Here is a 17,281-nt window from a genome sequence, read left to right as displayed (position 1 = left end):
CTCCTTCCTTCCTTCTCTAACTTTCCTTCCTTCTCCCTTTTTCTTTCCCTCCCTCTTTCTCTCCTTTCTTCCTTCTCTACCTCTTTCCTTCCTTCCTTCTCTCTTTGCTTCCATGCTTCCTTCTCCCTTTCCTGCTTTCCTTCCCTCCCTCTTTTTTTCTTTCTTTCTTTTCTCCCCTTCCCTCCCTCCTTCTTCCCTTTTTTCTGTATTGTCATTTAGCTTTTTGGGGCTTTTTAAGTCCCTTCTGCTGTGTTTTTCAGTGTTTTTTGAGTGAAGGACATACATTGGGTTGTGAGGTGTCTTGTGTCCAAATTTGGTGTCAATTCGTCCAGTGGTTTTTGAGTTCTGTGAATACCACAAACGAACATTACATTTTTATTTATATAGATTATTATTGCTGGCAAATCTGTGTATATAAGGCATCATCTGGTTTCTTTTCAGCTCTCCCCCCCCCCCCCCAAACCCCAAGAATGATACGTCCTCTTGCTCCACACAAGAAGGCAGACAAGGCCCAGCTCACGTCTCTTTATTACATGATTAAATCCAAATTAGAAAACAAACCAAAGTGTGTGTCTCTGTGTGTGGAGGGAGTGAGGGATACAAGAGTCCATGGAGAGCCAATCAGCCTATGGCAGGCAGGCAGGCAAGAGGGACTCAACGGAGTGGCCCCATCATGCCCGCTGGCCTCTCCGTTAGCTGCCAGCCGGCTGGTCCGTCTCGGAGGGTTCAGTGCTGAAGGGCTGCTGCTTGACCTGGAGGGAAGGGGCACTGGTGGCTTCTGGGGCCTTTGGCGGTGGGGCTTTGCTCAGGGATTTGTAGATGCCCATGGCCTTTGGAAAGGAGGAGAAAGAGAAGGCAAGGTTAGCGAAGTGGCCCATGGACACGCTCACACAGCCAGGCTGTGGCCTTAGAGTAGGCATGGGCCAGATTAACCCCCCTCCCCATGGGCTGTTAGGAATTGTGGGAGTCAAAGTCCAAAACACCTGGCTCATGCCTGATTTACAAGGCAGTGAGCAGGCCCTCTTTGTGGCTCTTTCTTTATTTACATCACTTATATCCCGCCCATATCAGCCTGCAGGCGACTCAGGGCAGTCTACATATCGGCACAATTTGATGCCATCAATACAATACAACAGCAAAAACAATTAAGTGCATTTAGACAAAAGAGACAGTGCAATAACAATTTAAAAAGAGCTATATCCTCTCATTCCAATCCTCATCCGTTTCACCGTCTTGGCCATTCCTGGGTCATTCTCCATCTCAAGCTTGACTATTTATTCCGGGGTTCCGAAGGCTTGCTCGAAGAGCCAGGTTTTTACTCTCTTCTGAAAAGTCAGGAAGGAGGGGGCTGATCTAATATCCCTAGGCAAGGAGTTCCACAGCCGAGGGGCCACCACAGAGAAGGCCCTGTCCATCGTCCCCGCCAAGCGTGCTTGCGAAGCAGACGGGATCGAGAGCAGGGCCTCCTCAGATGATCCTAACTTCCTGGAGGGTTCGTAGGAAGAGATGCGTTCAGATAGATAGGCTGGGCCGGAACCGTTTAGGACTTTATAGGCTAAAGCCAGCACTTTGAATTGAGCCCGGTAGCAAACTGGCAGCCAGTGGAGCTGATGCAGCAGAGGAGTTGTGTACTCCCTGAGCGCCGCTCCTGTTAGCAACCTGGCTGCCGCACGCTGGACCATTTGAAGCTTCTGGGCCGTCTTCAAAGGCAACCCCACATAGACCGCGTTGCAGTAATCTATGCGGGATGTAACCAGAGCGTGGACTGCCGTGGCCAAGTCAGACTTCCCAAGGTACGGGCGCAGCTGGCGCACAAGTTTTAGTTGTGCAAATGCTCCTCTGGTCACCGCCGAAAACTGGGGTTCCAGGCTCAGCGATGGATCCAGGATCACACTCAAGCTGCGAACCTGCGTCTTCAGGGGGAGTGTAACCCCTTTCCTTCCTCTATTTCCCTCATGTGCCTTCTTTTTCACAGAGAAGAATTGCTTTCCCTCTTTCTCCCCTTTTTGGAAGAACTTTATAAGCCCCGCAACCTTAGGAAAGCTCAGAGCATTCTTAAGGATCCATCTCACTCAGCATATTCTTCCCTTTTTGAATTGTTACCCTCTGGCAGAAGATACAGGGTGACAAAGGCATGGACAAACAGACTGAAAGGTGGCTTTTATCCTAGAGCTATGGCTATGTCGAACTCCATGGCTTCACATTCGTGTGGCATTGGTCAGAGTGTGGAGGGATGGGCGTGCTGTCTTGTGGTGTATGCTGGAGAAAGTGTTTAATTTCATTGTGCGATAATAAAGTTATTCACTCATTCATTCATTCAACATATTGACAAGCTGGAATGTGTCCAGAGGAGGGTGACTAAAATGATCAAGGGTCTGGAGAACAAGCCCTATGAGGAGCGGCTTAAGGAGCTGGACATGGTTAGCCTGAAGAAGAGAAGGATGAGAGGAGATATGATAGCCATGTATAAATATGTGAGAGGAAGCCACAGGGAGGAGGGAGCAAGCTTGTTTACTGTTTCCCTGGAGACTAGGATGCGAAACAATGGCTTCAAACTACAAGAAAGGAGAGTCCATCTGAACATGAGGAAGAACTTTCTGACTATGAGAGCCGTTCAGCAGTGGAACTCTCTGCCCCGGAGTGTGGTGGAGGCTCCTTCTTTGGAAGCTTTTAAGCAGAGGCTGGATGGCCATCTGTCAGGGATGATTTGAATGTAATATTCCTGCTTCTAGGCAGAATGGGGTTGGACTGGATGGCCCATGAGGTCTCTTCCAACTCTTTGATTCTATGATTCTATGAACAGGTTCCATGGCCATTGTTGTCCTGCCCTCTCATGCATCTCACTGACCTGGGCCACCATGCTGCTGACGTCTCCGGTGCTGGAGGGCAGAAGGACGGTGTTGGACTCTTTCGCCAGCTTAGAGAAGGCACTCACGTACTGCTCGGCCACAGAGAGAGATGCTGCTGAGTTGCCGTTCTGCGGGTGAGAGGAAACGACAGGCAGGCAATCAGACAAGGAAAACAAGGAAGGAGAAAGAACAGACCAGGGACAGGGGCTCTGACACCAAACCCAATAAGGAGCTCCCTTGCAAAGACATCCCCAGAGCAAACTAGGGATGCAGCCTTCTCGGTCCATAAAGCAACGTTTTGAACGACAAAGTCTTCTTGGGAGAGGCATGCTTAGGGCATCTCAAGTTAGGAGGATTTTTTATCATGATTGGTGACACAGTGAAGACATCTGCCCTTGCGCTATGCTACTCTGCTGCTGAGTACGCATGCCCAGTGTGGAACACATCACCATGCTAGAACAGTGGATGTGGCTCTTAATGAGACATGCTGCATTATCACGGGGTGTCTGCACCCTACACCACTGGAGAAATTACACTGTTTAGCCGGTATTGCACTACCTGACATCCGCCGGGAAGTAGCAGCCAATAGTGAAAGGACCAAGGCAGTGACATCTCCAGCTCATCCCCTGTTTGGGTATCAGCCAGCACGCCAATGACTTAAATCAAGAAATAGTTTTCTAAGATCTACAGAGACACTCGCTGGAACACCTCAGCAAGCGAGACTCCAAAAGTGGCAGGCTCAAACCCAGAACCTCAACTCATGGCTGATACCAAAGGAGAGACTCCCCCCTGGGCATGCAGAAAACTGGGCGACTTAGAAGGCACTGAACAGACTGCACTCTGGCACCACGAGATGCAGAGCCAACCTTAGGAAATGGGGCCACAAAGTGGAATCCTTGACATGCGAGTGCGGAGAAGAGCAAACCACTGACCACCTGCTGCAATGCAACCTGAGCCACATGCACAATGGAGGACCTTCTTGCAGTAACACCAGAGGCACTCCAAGTGGCCAGATACTGGTCAAAGGACATTTAATTAGCTACCAAGCTTGCAAACGTTGTGTTTTGTTTTGTTTTTTAAAAAATGCAATGCAATTGTTCGGTCTGCTCCTGACACAATAAATAAATAAATCATGATGGGTAAAGCAGGCTGTCCATCTATCCCAGTGGTTCTCAATCTGTGGATCCGCAGATGTTTTGGCCTTCAACTCCCATTTCTGGGAGTTGTAGGCCAAGACACCTGGGGACCCACAGGTTAAGAACCACTGATCTATCACATGAGGAGAGCCCAAGAAGGAGGAAAAGAATGCTGGCCACTACTGTAGAGGAAGTGAGGGTTGACCACGCTGGCTCCCAGAACTCTTCCTTTCAAGGGAAACATCTCTCGAGGGCAGAATGACCCAAAAAAGGAGACAAATCTGGGGTCTGAAGGAACACAGGCTGAAGACCCACAAACGCCAGAAGCAAGAAACAACCCCCCCCCATCTCAGAAATCGAGAGGGGGGGAAAAATACTTGAAACTTTAGGGCAGCATTTCTCAACCTGGGGGTTGGGACTCCTAAGGGGGTCCTGAAGGGGTGTCAAAGGGGTCACCAAAGACCATCAGAAAACATAGTATTTTCTGTTGGTCATTGGGATTCTGTGTGGGAGGTTTGACCCAATTATATAATTGGTGGGGTTCAGAATGCTCTTTGATTGTAGGTAAACTATAAATCCCAAGAACTACAACTCCCAAATGTCAAGGTCTATTTTCCCCAGACTCCACCAGTGTTCACATTTGGACATATTGAGTATTCGTGCCAAGTTTGGTCCAGATCCATCATTGTATGAATCCACAGCACTCCTCTGGATATAGGTGAACTATAACTCCCAAAGGTCAACGCCCACCAAACCCTTCCAGTGTTTTCTGTTGGTCATGGGAGTTCAGTGCGCCAAGTTTGGTTTAAATCAATCGCTGCTCTTTGATTATAAGTGAACTATAAATCCCAGCAACTACAACTCCCAAATTATAAAATCAATCCTCTCCCCAACCCCTCTAGCATTCACATTTGGGTATATTGGGTATTTGTGCTCTATTTAGTCCAGTGAATGAAAATCCAGCCTGCATATCAGATATTTACATTACGACTTATAGCAGGTATCAAGTAGCAACAAAAACAATATTATGGTTGGGGGTCAGCACAACATATGGAACTGCATTAAGGGGTCACGGCATTAGCAAGGTTGGGAACCACTGCTTTAGGGTGCTTGCTTGTTTGCTTGCCCTCTCTCTTTCTCTCCTGAGTCTGGGGGAGAGGCCCATATGGTTCCCAGAAACAGCATTCTCCCCATATTTCCCCCTTACCTGCTGCGTCAGAGCAGCTGCCAGGAGCCGAATCGCTTCCGCTTTGGCCTTTGCCTTCGCTAGAATAGCACTAGCCTCACCTGGAAAGGAAGCAAGATAGATAGATAGATAGATAGATAGATAGATAGATAGAGATATAGATAAAAACCTGGTAGAAAAAACCCCAACTATAATATAAAACTATAAATTAAACCATATTAAATATTAAACCATATTATTATAAAGCAATATAATCACAAATCCAGAAGACAAAGCCCGAGGCCTTTCCAAAAGTCAATTGCACATAATCCTATATGCTTTTTGCATTGCTTACTGCCCAAAGGTTTGATCCCTCATCCATGTCTTTACTTTCTTTCTGAAGGCCAAAAGGAAGGGTGCTGATCTAGTTTCAGTAGGGAGGGAATTCCACACGCGGAAAGGATCAAGGCAGTGACATCTCCGGCCCATCCCCTGTTTGGATATCAACCAGCATGCCAATGCCTTAAATCAAGAAATAGCTTCTTAAGATCTACAGAGATACTTGCAGGAGCACCTCAGCAGGTTGTCCCCTGACATTAAGTCCAGTCATGTCTGACTCTGGGGTGTGGTGCTCATCTCCATTTCTAAGCCATTTCCAAGGCAGAGACATCTCCAGCTCATCCCCTGTTTGGGTATCAGCCAGCACGTCAACGACTTAAATCAAGACATAGTTTTCTTAGATCTACAGAGACACTTGCTGGAACACCTCAGCAAGCGAGAGTCCAAAAGTGGCAGGCTAAAAGTCCAGAACTTCAATCAATGGCTGATACCAAATGAGAGACTCCCCACTGGGCACACAGATGACTGGGCGACTTGGAAGGCACTGAACAGACTGCGCTCTGGCACCACGAGATGCCGAGCAAACCTTAAGAAATGGGGCTACAAATTGGAATCCACGACATGCGAGTGTGGAGAAGAGCAAACCACAGACTACCTACTGCAATGCAACCTGAGACCTGCCACATACACAATGGACAGCGACACCAGAGGCACTCCAAGTGACCAGATACAGGTCAAAGGACATTTGATAGAATGCCAAGTTTGCAAACTTTGTGTTCTTTAAATACATTGGTTCACTCCTGATACGATAAATAAATACATTATTATTATTATTATTATTATTATTTTACTGACATAAAAGACAATATGTCACAGCAAATGAGATCTATATGCTGGGTTTTGTATCACAAAATCACAAGTCGGACACTTATTATTATTATTATTATTATTATTGTATTGTCGAAGGCTTTCATGGCCGGAATCACTGGGTTGTTGTAGGTTTTTTTGGGCTATATGGCCATGGTCTAGAGGCATTCTCTCCTGACGTTTCGCCTGCATCTATGGCAAGCATCCTCAGAGGTAGTGAGGTCTGTTGGAAGCAGGAAAATGGGTTTGTATATCTGTGGAATGACCAGGGTGGGACAAAGGACTCTTGTCTGCTGGAGCTAGGTGGGAATGTTTCAACTGACCACCTTGATTAGCATTTGATGGCTTGGCGGTGCCTGGGGCAATCTTTTGTTGAGAGGTGATTAGATGTCCCTGATTGTTTCCCCTCTGTTGTTTTGCTGTTGTAGTTTTTGGGTTTTTTAATACCGGTAGCCAGATTTTGTTCGTCTTCATGGTTTCCTCCTTTCTGTTGAAATTGTCCACATGCTTCTTGTGGATTTCAATGGCTTCTCTGTGTAGTCTGAAATGGTGGTTGTAAGAGTGGTATAGCATTTCTCTGTTCTCCAATACTATGCTGTGTCCAGGTTGGTTCCTCAGGTGCTCTGCTATGGCTGACTTCTCCGGTTGAAGTAGTCTGCAGTGCCTTCCATGTTCCTTGACTCATGTCTGGGCAATGCTGCTGCATTTGGTGGTCCCTCTGTAGACTTGTCCACAGCTGCATGGTACATGGTAGTCTCCTGCAGAAGCGAGAGGATCACTCTTGTCCTTTGCTGAACGTAGCATTTGTTGGATTTTCTTGGTGGGTCTGTAGGTGGTTTGTATGTTGTGTTTCCTCATCAGCTTCCCTCTGGGGTCAGTGGTTCCCTTGATGTATGGCAAGAACACTTTTCCTCTGGGTGGATCTTCATCTTTACTCTCGTGGCTTGTTCTTGGTCTTGCAGCTCTTCTGATGTCTGAGGTGGAGTCTCCATTGGCCTGGAGAGCCTAGTTGAGGTGGTTCAGTTCATCTTGGAGGAGGTGTGGTTCACAGATTCTTTTTGCACGGTCTGCCAAGGCTTTAATGGGGCTTCTTTTTTGACTTGGGTGATGGTTGGAGTTTTGATGTAGATATCTATCTGTGTGTGTGGGTTTTCTGTAGACGGTGTGACCCAATTGTTCATCTGGTGTGACCCAACTGTTGATTATTATTATTATTATTACATTTACCAGTTATCAATCAATCTGGTTGGCATAATCTTGGGGGTTTTTTATGCTTAGGCGCAACCTAGCACTTTCTTCTTTCTAGTCCTAGTTAATTCCAGTTTAAAGTTGCGCCATTTAAATAATCAATTAGCTGACATAAAAGCATTAATATACACAACATTAAATACACAGAATTAAATATTAGCAGTATTAAACATTCACAGTTAAAAACCCAACATATACAATTAGCAGAATGCCAAGCTTTTAACTTTGGGTTCTTTTTAAAATACATTATAACTGCACCCTCATTTTGTTTCTGACATGATAAATACGTTTTGGCTGATTAAAAAGCCAGTAGAGCTTTGAAAAGCTTGTGCCATGTGTTTTGTACATTTTGGTGGGCCCATAAAGGAATCACTCTTTTGTGGATCTGGTTTTCTCCAAGTTAAACAGAACAGAGCAGGAGACTATTTACACAAAACACTCAGATCACCTTGCTCTCTCCTCAGATTACATCAGATCCTTCCCAAGCACTCCTCAAATGTCCTGCTCTCACCCTAAGCCTGGTCTAACTCAAACCCACCAAACAGGATCAACCTCAATGCCTGATTCTCTCCTTCTCCCCAATAGTTACACCATAAATGCAGCCACGGTTCTACAGATCCAGATCCAGGGTATGACCCAATGCTTACCTGCTGCCTGGTTGATTTGCTCTGCCTTTTCTGCTTCAGAGGCCAAGATCTGAGCCTGCTTTTGTCCTTCTGCCACGTTGATGGCAGACTCTCGCGTGCCTTCCGACTCCAGGACAGTGGCCCGCTTGCGACGCTCGGCCTCCACCTGGAACCAAAAGTTACTCTTAGGACTCTATAAACCAGGTGTGGGCAAGCTTGGGACCTCCAAGTGTTTTGGACTTCAACTCCAATAATTCCTAACACCCTATCATCCATGGATTCAACGGCTATTTGGAGGCAACCTAAGGCTTGTTTCTAGTCTTTGATTAGGAAGTTAAAAAAAACGAGAGAGATTGGGGCACTGTGCATCAACACTATGACTCTTTGGCCCACAAGGCTTTGCAAGAACTGCAAATCCCATCTACCTGGCAATACTCGAAACAAGCTGCCGCCTCCCACCCAGAGGGCTGACCTGCATCTGCATGGACTCCTTCACACGGGGCGGAACATGGATGTCCTTGATCTCGTAGCGCAGGCACCGGATGCCCCAGTAATCTGAGGCCTGGTTGATGGCATCCACGATGCTGGCATTCAGGCTTTCACGCTCCTGGGAAGGCAAAGAGTGAGCCAGTGAATGGGGGACGACTGTAAGATTGTGAGTAGCCACCCTATTGGAAGTGTTAAGTGGTAGACCAAACTTATAGAATCATAGAATCAAAGAGTTGGAAGAGACCTCATGGGCCATCCAGTCCAACCCCATTCTGCCAAGAAGCAGGAATATTGCATTCAAAGCACCCCTGACAGATGGCCATCCAGCCTCTGCTTAAAAGCTTCCAAAGAAGGAGCCTCCACCACACGCCGGGGCAGAGAGTTCCACTGCTGAACAGCTCTCACAGTCAGGAAGTTCTTCCTCATGTTCAGATGGAATCTCCTCTCTTGTAGTTTGAACCCATTGCTCCATTGTGTCCTAGTCTCCAGGGAAGCAGAAAACAAGCTTGCTCCCTCCTCCCTGTGGCTTCCCTTCACATAATTATACATGGCTATCATATCTCCTCTCAGCCTTCTCTTCTTCAGGCTAAACATGCCCAGCTCTTTAAGCCACTCCTCATAGGGCTTGTTCTCCAGACCCTTGATCATTCCAGTCGCCCTCCTCTGGACACATTCCAGCTTGTCAATATCTCTCTTGAATTGTGATGCCCAGAATTGGACACAATATTCCAGGTGTGGTCTAACCAAAGCAGAATAGAGCATGGGGAGCATGACTTCCCTAGATCTAGACACTAGGCTCCTATTAATGCAGGCCAAAATCCCATTGGCTTTTTTTGCCGCCACATCACATTGTTGGCTCATGTTTAACTTGCTGTCCACGAGGACTCCAAGATCTTTTTCACATGTACTGCTTTCGAGCCAGGCATCATCATTCCCATTCTGTATCTTTGCATTTCGTTTTTTCTGCCTAAGTGGAGTCTCTTGCATTTCCTAACACTAGTAAAATTACCAGAAAACCTGTCATGACTAACAGTTGATGGTGGTTGGAATACCTAGCACAGGGATCCTCAAACTATAGCCCGGGGGTCTGATACGGCCCTCCAAGGTCATTTACCCAGCCCTCGCTCAGGGTCAACCTAAGTCTGAAATGACTTGAAAGCACACAACAACAATCTTATCTCATCAGCCAAAAGCAGGCCCATACTTCCCACTGAAATACTAATAAGTTTATATTTGTTAAAATTGTATTTCATTTTAATTATTGTGTTGTTTTTAAATGTTTTTCCACTACAAATAAGATATGTGCAGTGTGCATAGGAATTCATTCATGCTTTTTTCAAATTATAATCCGGCCTTCCAACAGTTTGAGGGACTGTGACCTGGCCCTCTGTTTACAAAGTTTGTGGATCCCTGGTCTAGCAGTTGGTGGTGGTGGTTAGTATACAGAAGGCTTGGCAGGATCATGACCTGTAGGGTGGTAATGCTTCAGAAGGTACAGAATGTCAGATTAGCGTTAGCAGCCTGCAGAATGTCTCAGTCCCTTTTACTCTCAGTGTGATAAAAATTCAAAAAACACACTTGAGGCTGCTGCTTTAAGTAGAAACAAAAATATACAGTTCTATTCACTGTAGATCATAAACACAAAGCAAAACAGAAGAATTGCTCTCACCAATATATAACAGACAAACAATATCTCCGGCAAGTCTTCTTTACACAATGATATGCAAACATATAGCAAGATAATACAGTCTCTCTATTTGGTTATCAGTAGAATGTTCTTATCTTGCCATAAGCAAGCAGTTTCCTTGGCACTCCAAACTACTTTACTCTTCAGCTTCAGGACGCTGTATAACCGCTCCCAGCAACAGCCAAAGGTTTCTTCAGCTCAAAACGAGCCATCAAGCGAAGCCAAAATGCAAAGCTCAAAGCTTGCAAGTCTAGTGTGTCATACAACAGAGCTTCAGCTGAGGCTCACAAATCCATTGCCGGTTCACATGGGAAGAAATGGTCTTGCAAAGAATCCTGAATTGAGCTTAGATGTAAAATTGAAGCCAGTGCAGGTAATTCAAGAGTGGCATTGCATGTCTTCCAGTGTAGTACTACTCAAAGTGATATGTTGGTCCATAGTGATTTTCCATGAAGAAACCAGTGCCACAAATATGTTCCTTGTCCGGTTTAGCATATCAAATCATGCTTCCTTGCATGACATATGTTTGTTTTGAATTAGTTTGATAGTGTCCTGTTGACTTCCTTCAAGTGGATGGTGAAGCGACAGCTCCCCCAGGAGCGGAATTGAGCATATCCTCATGAAGCCAGAAAGCTGGAATGTTGAATTGCCTCTGTGTCTGTCTATATATGTTGTGTGTCTAGTGGCATTGAATGCTTGCCATGTAAATGTGCATTGTAATCCGCCCAGAGTCCCCTGCGGGGTGAGAAGGGCATGATATAAATACTGTAAATAAATGGGTTGGTTACAGCACACAATGGGCAAACTTTTATCCTCCTCCAGGTGTTTTGGACTTCAACAATTCCTAACAGCCATTTCCTGACCCATCAACACTCTGTTTATGCAGAATCCGTCCATCGAATGACCTCCCCCCGCAACCCAACCCAAAAGGCATGCTTCCCTCCCACCTCTCACCCGGAAGACTTTGTCGAGGGAGAGCTTTCCCAGCTCCGATCGCATGGTGGTCTGGGCCAGCTGGGTCACGGCGTACTCTGGGTCCTCCACTCCATAGCTAGCCTGAAAGAGGACGAAGAAAGAGAGGGTTGGAAAGGCTATAAGGAACAAACAACAACAAATCAGTGACCTTAAGGGGCTAGGAATGGCCTCCCCATCCCATACTCCAAAGGGGAAAGGCCTCCCCGCCTCAAAAGAACACAGCAGGGATTCAGCAGGGCAAAAGGGTACCTTGTAAGGGTCCATGATGCGCAAGTAGAGGACGCCATCGATCTGGAGAGTCACGTTATCTGCAAGAAGACAGGAACCGTTTTAGGGGAGTCAAAGGGTGTCATAGCCTGGTCAGATTTGTTCCTTAGTGTTAAGAGGGGCTTTGCTCACCGTGGGTCACAGCTGACTGCTCAGGCACATTGATGACAATTTCTTTGAGGCTTTGCACGTAGCGAATGCGATCCAGGAGCGGGATGAGGAAGTTCAGTCCCTAGGAAAGCAACAAAAAGGAGGGAATCTTTCTTCGGGAGAACAGTCTTCCCCTTTGTATCGTATCTCAAGACGGCCTCATCATCCCAAAGTGAAAGCTTCGTTTTGTTCTGGTGGAAACACACCTAGAAGTGTGAGAAATCGCCTGCCCGCCCACAGGGTTTCTAATTTAATCTCTCTTACAATAAAGGAGTTTCAAAGCTTCTCCCTTCAAAGATGCAAACATTAAACACGAATTAAACACAAAGTTATACACAGCGAACAGGATAGGACCAAACTTCAAGAAAACATCTTCAGAAGAGTTTGAAAGCTGACGGTGATTTCTCATCCCCAAGCTCATCTTTAAGTCAAAACAAGTAATGACAACAAAGCCACAGGCATGGAGCAGACACAAGTGCAAACCCCAGTTCCCATTTTCTAGTTTTATCTTTGCTATCTAAGTGTTCTTCCCCCACAAAACGTATTTCTGGTAAGCATTTCTTAAAGTTGAGTCTCCTCCTGCTTGAAGTAGAACAAACTTTGATTATTTAAAATACAATTTATTTCTCTTTGAGATATCTAGCAATGGTCATTTCCCCCAACTTCTCAGAAGTCATGGTGTGTTTGAGGAGAGAGCATCGTGGGGCTTCTCTCTTATACAGGGACTTGAGAGACAGCATTATGAACTCTTCCACCAAAGTTAGGGAACTTTCTTTTGTCCATCTACCCTTTTATCTGATATGTGTGTGTGTGTGTATACAAACACACACACACACACCACTATATACACTTCTATATAGAGAGCAATTAGGGACAGAGAGAAACCTGTGGGACATACACACTTCTTTTCACTTGTGTTCTTGTTGTTATTATTATTATTACTTATACCTCACTTTATCTCTCCTGCAGGAGACTCAAAGCAGCTAATTCTATATATATCAAGGTATTTTGCTTCCTGCATGCATGGAAAGGACACTTCCCCTTTTTCTTTTCAGGTTTTAATGCTTTAGTACACTTCTGTTACAAAAGAGAGCTTCTCACTGGCTCAAGATGCCTGACACAGAGACATGAGAGTCATCATTCGGGACTCTTCTAGCAAAGGTAGCTAACGTTCTTTTGTTTATCTGAGATATATTACCTGTAACAATAAATGTATGTTTTTGCCTTTTTTATACCTTACCAGAGCATGCTTATTAACCTTCCTGCTTCCTACCATAAGGTCATGTATAGCACTGGCTGTGTTTGCACTCTGATCTAGATACTAAACATTCCTAACAGACACGGCGGCGTCCTTACGGGTTCCAGGATGCGGTGGAAGCGCCCCATCCGCTCCACCACCCAGGCTTCCTGTTGTGGCACGAAGAGGATCACAGTGTTCATGGGGAGGCTGGAGGACCATCGCTGGGGCACTGGGGACAACTGGGCCGGGCGCAACAGCCGGCTGCCACTCTGCAGGAACAAGGGGGAAAGAAGACAGGGAGGGAGGGGGGTAAAATGAGGAGGTAACACATGCTTGCTTCTGCTGTTCTAGAGAACAAGACACTGAGTAGGTTGGTTCGTGAGTCAGTTTGCACCACAAAGGCTCCTACGCTAGGTTGGCAGAAGCTGGGGATGATGGCGGAAGCTCATCTCACTCCCCAGATTCGAACCTGTGACTTTTCAATCATCAAGATCAGCAGCTCAGCGGTTTAAGCCACTGCACCAGATTCGTAACTGGGCACGACAATTCAAGAGAGATATTGACAAATTGGAATGTGTCCAGAGGAGGGCGACGAAAATGATCAAGGGTCTGGAGAACAAGCCCTATGAGGAGCAGCTTAAGGAGCTGGGCATGTTTAGCCTGAAGAAGAGAAGGAGATATGATAGCCATGTATAAATATGTGAGAGGAAGCCACAGGGAGGAAGGAGCAAGCTTGTTTTCTGCTTCCCTGGAGAGTAGGACACAATGGAACAATGGCTTCAAACTACAAGAAAGGAGATTCCACCTGAACATGAGGAAGAACTTCCTGACTGTGAGAGCCGTTCAGCAGTGGAACTCTCTGCTCCGGAGTGTGGTGGAGGCTCCTTCTTTGGAAGCTTTTAAACAGAGGCTGGATGGCCATCTTTCAGGGGTGATTTGAATGCAATATTCCTGCTTCTTGGCAGAAAGGGGTTGGACTGGATGGCCCAGGAGGTCTCTTCCAACTCTTTGATTCTATGATTCCACGCGATTTGATAGATTTGGACCAAATGCAGCACACAGCCCTTCAACACCTAACTCCAAAGAATTGAGGGGTGGCTCAGGCTTTTAAACGGACATAATGATAATAATAATAAAAATAATTATTGTTATTATAAAAGCAGACAGGTACAGTCTCTGGTGAGATATAAAGGTTGAAGGAGACATAATATTTTGAACACACACATCTTTTACTCTCCAATTTGTAATTCTCTCTTTCTCTTCCCAAGGTATATTTTAACCTTTGTAAATAGAATAATGTATATGCTTTCATCCATCTCTGTAAAAGCATGGGTTTTGCAATGTAATCATCTCTGCTTTCAACAACTATTAATGCGCTTCATAGTTAATACCTTTTAGATTTTTTTTCTTATGTGGGCAGTGAAGACGATATATATTCTCCCAAGTTCCCAGTGGGTCAGTCTGCTAATTGTGCTATCCTTTATTGGTTTCTACAGTTTCATTTAAAAAATAAAAACTTTTTAAAAAATACCAGAATCAAGACAGTAAATAAGGAATGCTAATCAGAAACATGAGAACTCCAAACAACAAAGAATCAAGTGACAGGGAACAACTCAAACAGAGTGTGCCTCCAGGCAACAACCTCCAGGCTATCTCTAGGCAGATACTTTCACTTCATGGCTTATTTGTTGTGTCAGGGCAACCACCAATTATATTACATTTCTAACAGAACGAAGCAAACAAACAGACAAAATACAAAATTTGTGAGTATGGTAGTTGATTAAATGTCCTTTGAGCAGTATCTGGCCACTTGGAGTGCTTCTGGTGTTGCCGCAAGGAGGTCCTCCCTTGTGCATGTGGCAGGGCTCAGGTTGCATTGCAGCAGGTGGTCAGTGGTTGGCTCTTCTCCACACTCACATGTCGAGGATTCCACTTTGAAGCCCCATTTCTGAAGGTTGGCTCTGCATCTTGTGGTGCCAGAGCGCAGTCTGTTCAGCGCCTTCCAAGTCGCCCCGTCTTCTGTGTGCCCAGGGGGGAGTCTCTCATTTGGTCTCAGCCACTGATTGAGGTTCTGGGTTTGAGCCTGCCACTTCTGGACTTTCGCTTGCTGAGGTGTTCCAGCGAATGTCTCTGTAGATCTTCGAAAACTATTTCTAGATTTAAGTCGTTGACGTGCTGGCTGATACCCAAACAAGGGATGAGCTGGAGATGTCTCTGCCTTGGTCCTTTCACTATTGGCTGCTACTTCCCGGCGGATGTCAGGTGGTGCAATACCGGCTAAGCAGTGTCATTTCTCCACTGGTGTATGGCACAGCCACCCCGTGATGATGCGTTATGTCTCATTAAGAGCCACATCCACTGTTTTAGTGTGGTGAGATGTGTTCCACACTGGGCATGCATACTCAGCAGCAGAGTAGCATAGCACAAGGGCAGATGTCTTCACTGTAGCTGGTTGTGATCCCCAGGTTGTGCCAGTCAGCTTTCGTATGATATTGTTTCTCGCACCCACTTTTTGCTTGATGTTCAGGCAGTGCTTCTTGTAGGTCAGAGCACGGTCCAGAGTGACTCCCAGGTTCTTGGGTGCGCTGCAATGCTCCAGTGGGATTCCTTCCCAGGTCATCCCCAGAGCTCGGGATGCTTCTATGTTCTTGAGATGAAAGGCACATGTCTGTGTTTTAGATGGGTTGGGGATCAGCTGGTTTTCCCTGTAATAGGCAGTAAGAGCACCTAGAGCTTTGGAGAGCTTCTGTTCAACCATCTCAAAGCTCCCTGCTTGAGCAGTAATGGCATGATCATCAGCATAGATGAAACTCTCTGTCCCTTCATGGCTAAAATTAAAGGTTTTCCCCTGACATTAAGTCCAGTCGTGTTTGACTCTGGGGGGTGGTGCATATCTCCATTTCTAAGCCAAAGAGCCGGCGTTGACCATAGACAACTCCAAGGTCAAGCGGCCAGCATAATTGTATAGAGCACTGTTACCGTCCCGACGGAGCGGTACCTATTGATCTACTTACATTTGCCTGTTTTTGAACTGTTAGGTTGGCAGAAACTGAGGCTAACAGCGGGAACTCACCCTGCTCCCCGGATTTGAACCTGCGACCTTGTGGTCAACAAGTTCAGCAGCTCAGTGGTTCAACCCACTGCGCCACTGGGGGCTTCACTTCACGGCTACTCAATGCTAATTCAAGCTTGTTAATGGCAACATTCACACTTGCTTCAAGCAGACAAGAGGTCTTTCTCCCACCCAGGACACTCTACAGGTGTATCCATTTGCCTTAGTTCCAACAGACGTCAGAGGATGCCAGCCACAGGTGCAGGCGAAACATCACAGAATCATAGAATGATAGAAAAGCGCATTCAAAGCACCCGACAGATGGCCATCCAGCCTTTGTTTAAAAGCCTCCAAAGGAGCCTCCACCACACTTCAGGGCAGAGAGTTCCACTGCTGAACGGCTCTCACAGTCAGGAAGTTCTTCCTCATGTTCAGATGGAATCTCCTCTCTTGTAGTTTGAAGCCATTGTTCCATGTCCTAGTTTCCAGGGAAGCAGAAAACAAGCTTGCTCCCTCCTTCCTGTGGCTTCCTCTCACATATGTATACATGGCTATCATATCTCCTCTCAGCCTTCTCTTCTTCAGGCTAAACATGCCCAGCTCCTTAAGCCGCTCCTCATAGGGCTTGTTCTCCAAACCCTTGATCATTTTAGTCGCCCTCCTCTGGACATCTTCCAGCTTGTCAATCTCTCTCTTGAATTGTGGTGCCCAGAATTGGACACAATATTCCAATATTCAGGAGAGAATGCTACTGGAAAACTCACAGCCACCCAGATCTGAAACTTGAGAACTTAAAACCTCAAAAGTGGGTCAGACTAGAGGACCTCCATGAGTCCCTTTCCCCCTCCCGTCCATCCCTCCCTCCAAAACCCGGGCTTACCTCCCGGAAGAGGAAGAAGAGGCCCCCGGCCGCCCTTCTCGCCGCCAGCATTGCCTTCTCCTGCCTTCCCACGCCGAGACCGGATGCGCGTCCAACCTTAAAAGCCCTCCGCCCACCTCACTTCCGGTTTTGGAACCATAGAGGAAGGCACCGACATTGGTAGGCTATGGCCGGAGCGGCTACTGACTCCAGCGGCGCTCGAACGCCTCCAGGACAGGTGGTCCAGTTTTTGAATATTTCCCCCAGCAACAAGCGCGGCCTCGACAGTTCCGCCTCGGTTCTGCGAATGCTGCATTCATAGTCTTGTCGTT

General features: G+C 46.4%; 1 protein-coding gene across 1 annotated transcript; it reads right to left on the bottom strand.

The window, feature by feature from the left end:
- Nucleotides 1-511: 511 nt before the first annotated feature.
- On the bottom strand, nucleotides 512-17,081 carry STOML2 (stomatin like 2). The gene is made up of 10 exons (XM_060761163.2): nucleotides 16,971-17,081; nucleotides 13,155-13,307; nucleotides 11,781-11,880; nucleotides 11,631-11,689; nucleotides 11,361-11,462; nucleotides 8,703-8,837; nucleotides 8,252-8,396; nucleotides 5,193-5,272; nucleotides 2,849-2,977; nucleotides 512-830 (listed from the first exon to the last, which is right to left on the bottom strand). Exons 1-10 carry the CDS (start codon nucleotides 17,019-17,021, stop codon nucleotides 693-695), a joined length of 1,092 nt encoding a protein of 363 aa, XP_060617146.2. The 5' UTR covers nucleotides 17,022-17,081; the 3' UTR covers nucleotides 512-692.
- Nucleotides 17,082-17,281: the final 200 nt, after the last annotated feature.

Source organism: Anolis sagrei, chromosome 2 (assembly GCF_037176765.1).
Source record: "Anolis sagrei isolate rAnoSag1 chromosome 2, rAnoSag1.mat, whole genome shotgun sequence".
NCBI lineage: Eukaryota > Metazoa > Chordata > Lepidosauria > Squamata > Dactyloidae > Anolis > Anolis sagrei.
The sequence above is the reverse complement of the archived record's forward strand: the minus strand, read 5'-3'. Positions and strand labels throughout refer to the sequence as shown.

Coding starts and splice junctions, on each gene's coding strand:
- STOML2 (XM_060761163.2), bottom strand. CDS start 17,021: ATGCTGGCGGCGAGAAGGGCGGCCGGGGGCCTCTTCTTCCTCTTCCGG. Junction 13,308..16,970: donor TCTTCTTCCTCTTCCGGGAG/GTAAGCCCGGGT, acceptor TTGTTCCTGCAG/AGTGGCAGCCGGCTGTTGCG. Junction 8,838..11,360: donor CCCTCGACAAAGTCTTCCGG/GTGAGAGGTGGG, acceptor TTGCCTTCCCAG/GAGCGTGAAAGCCTGAATGC.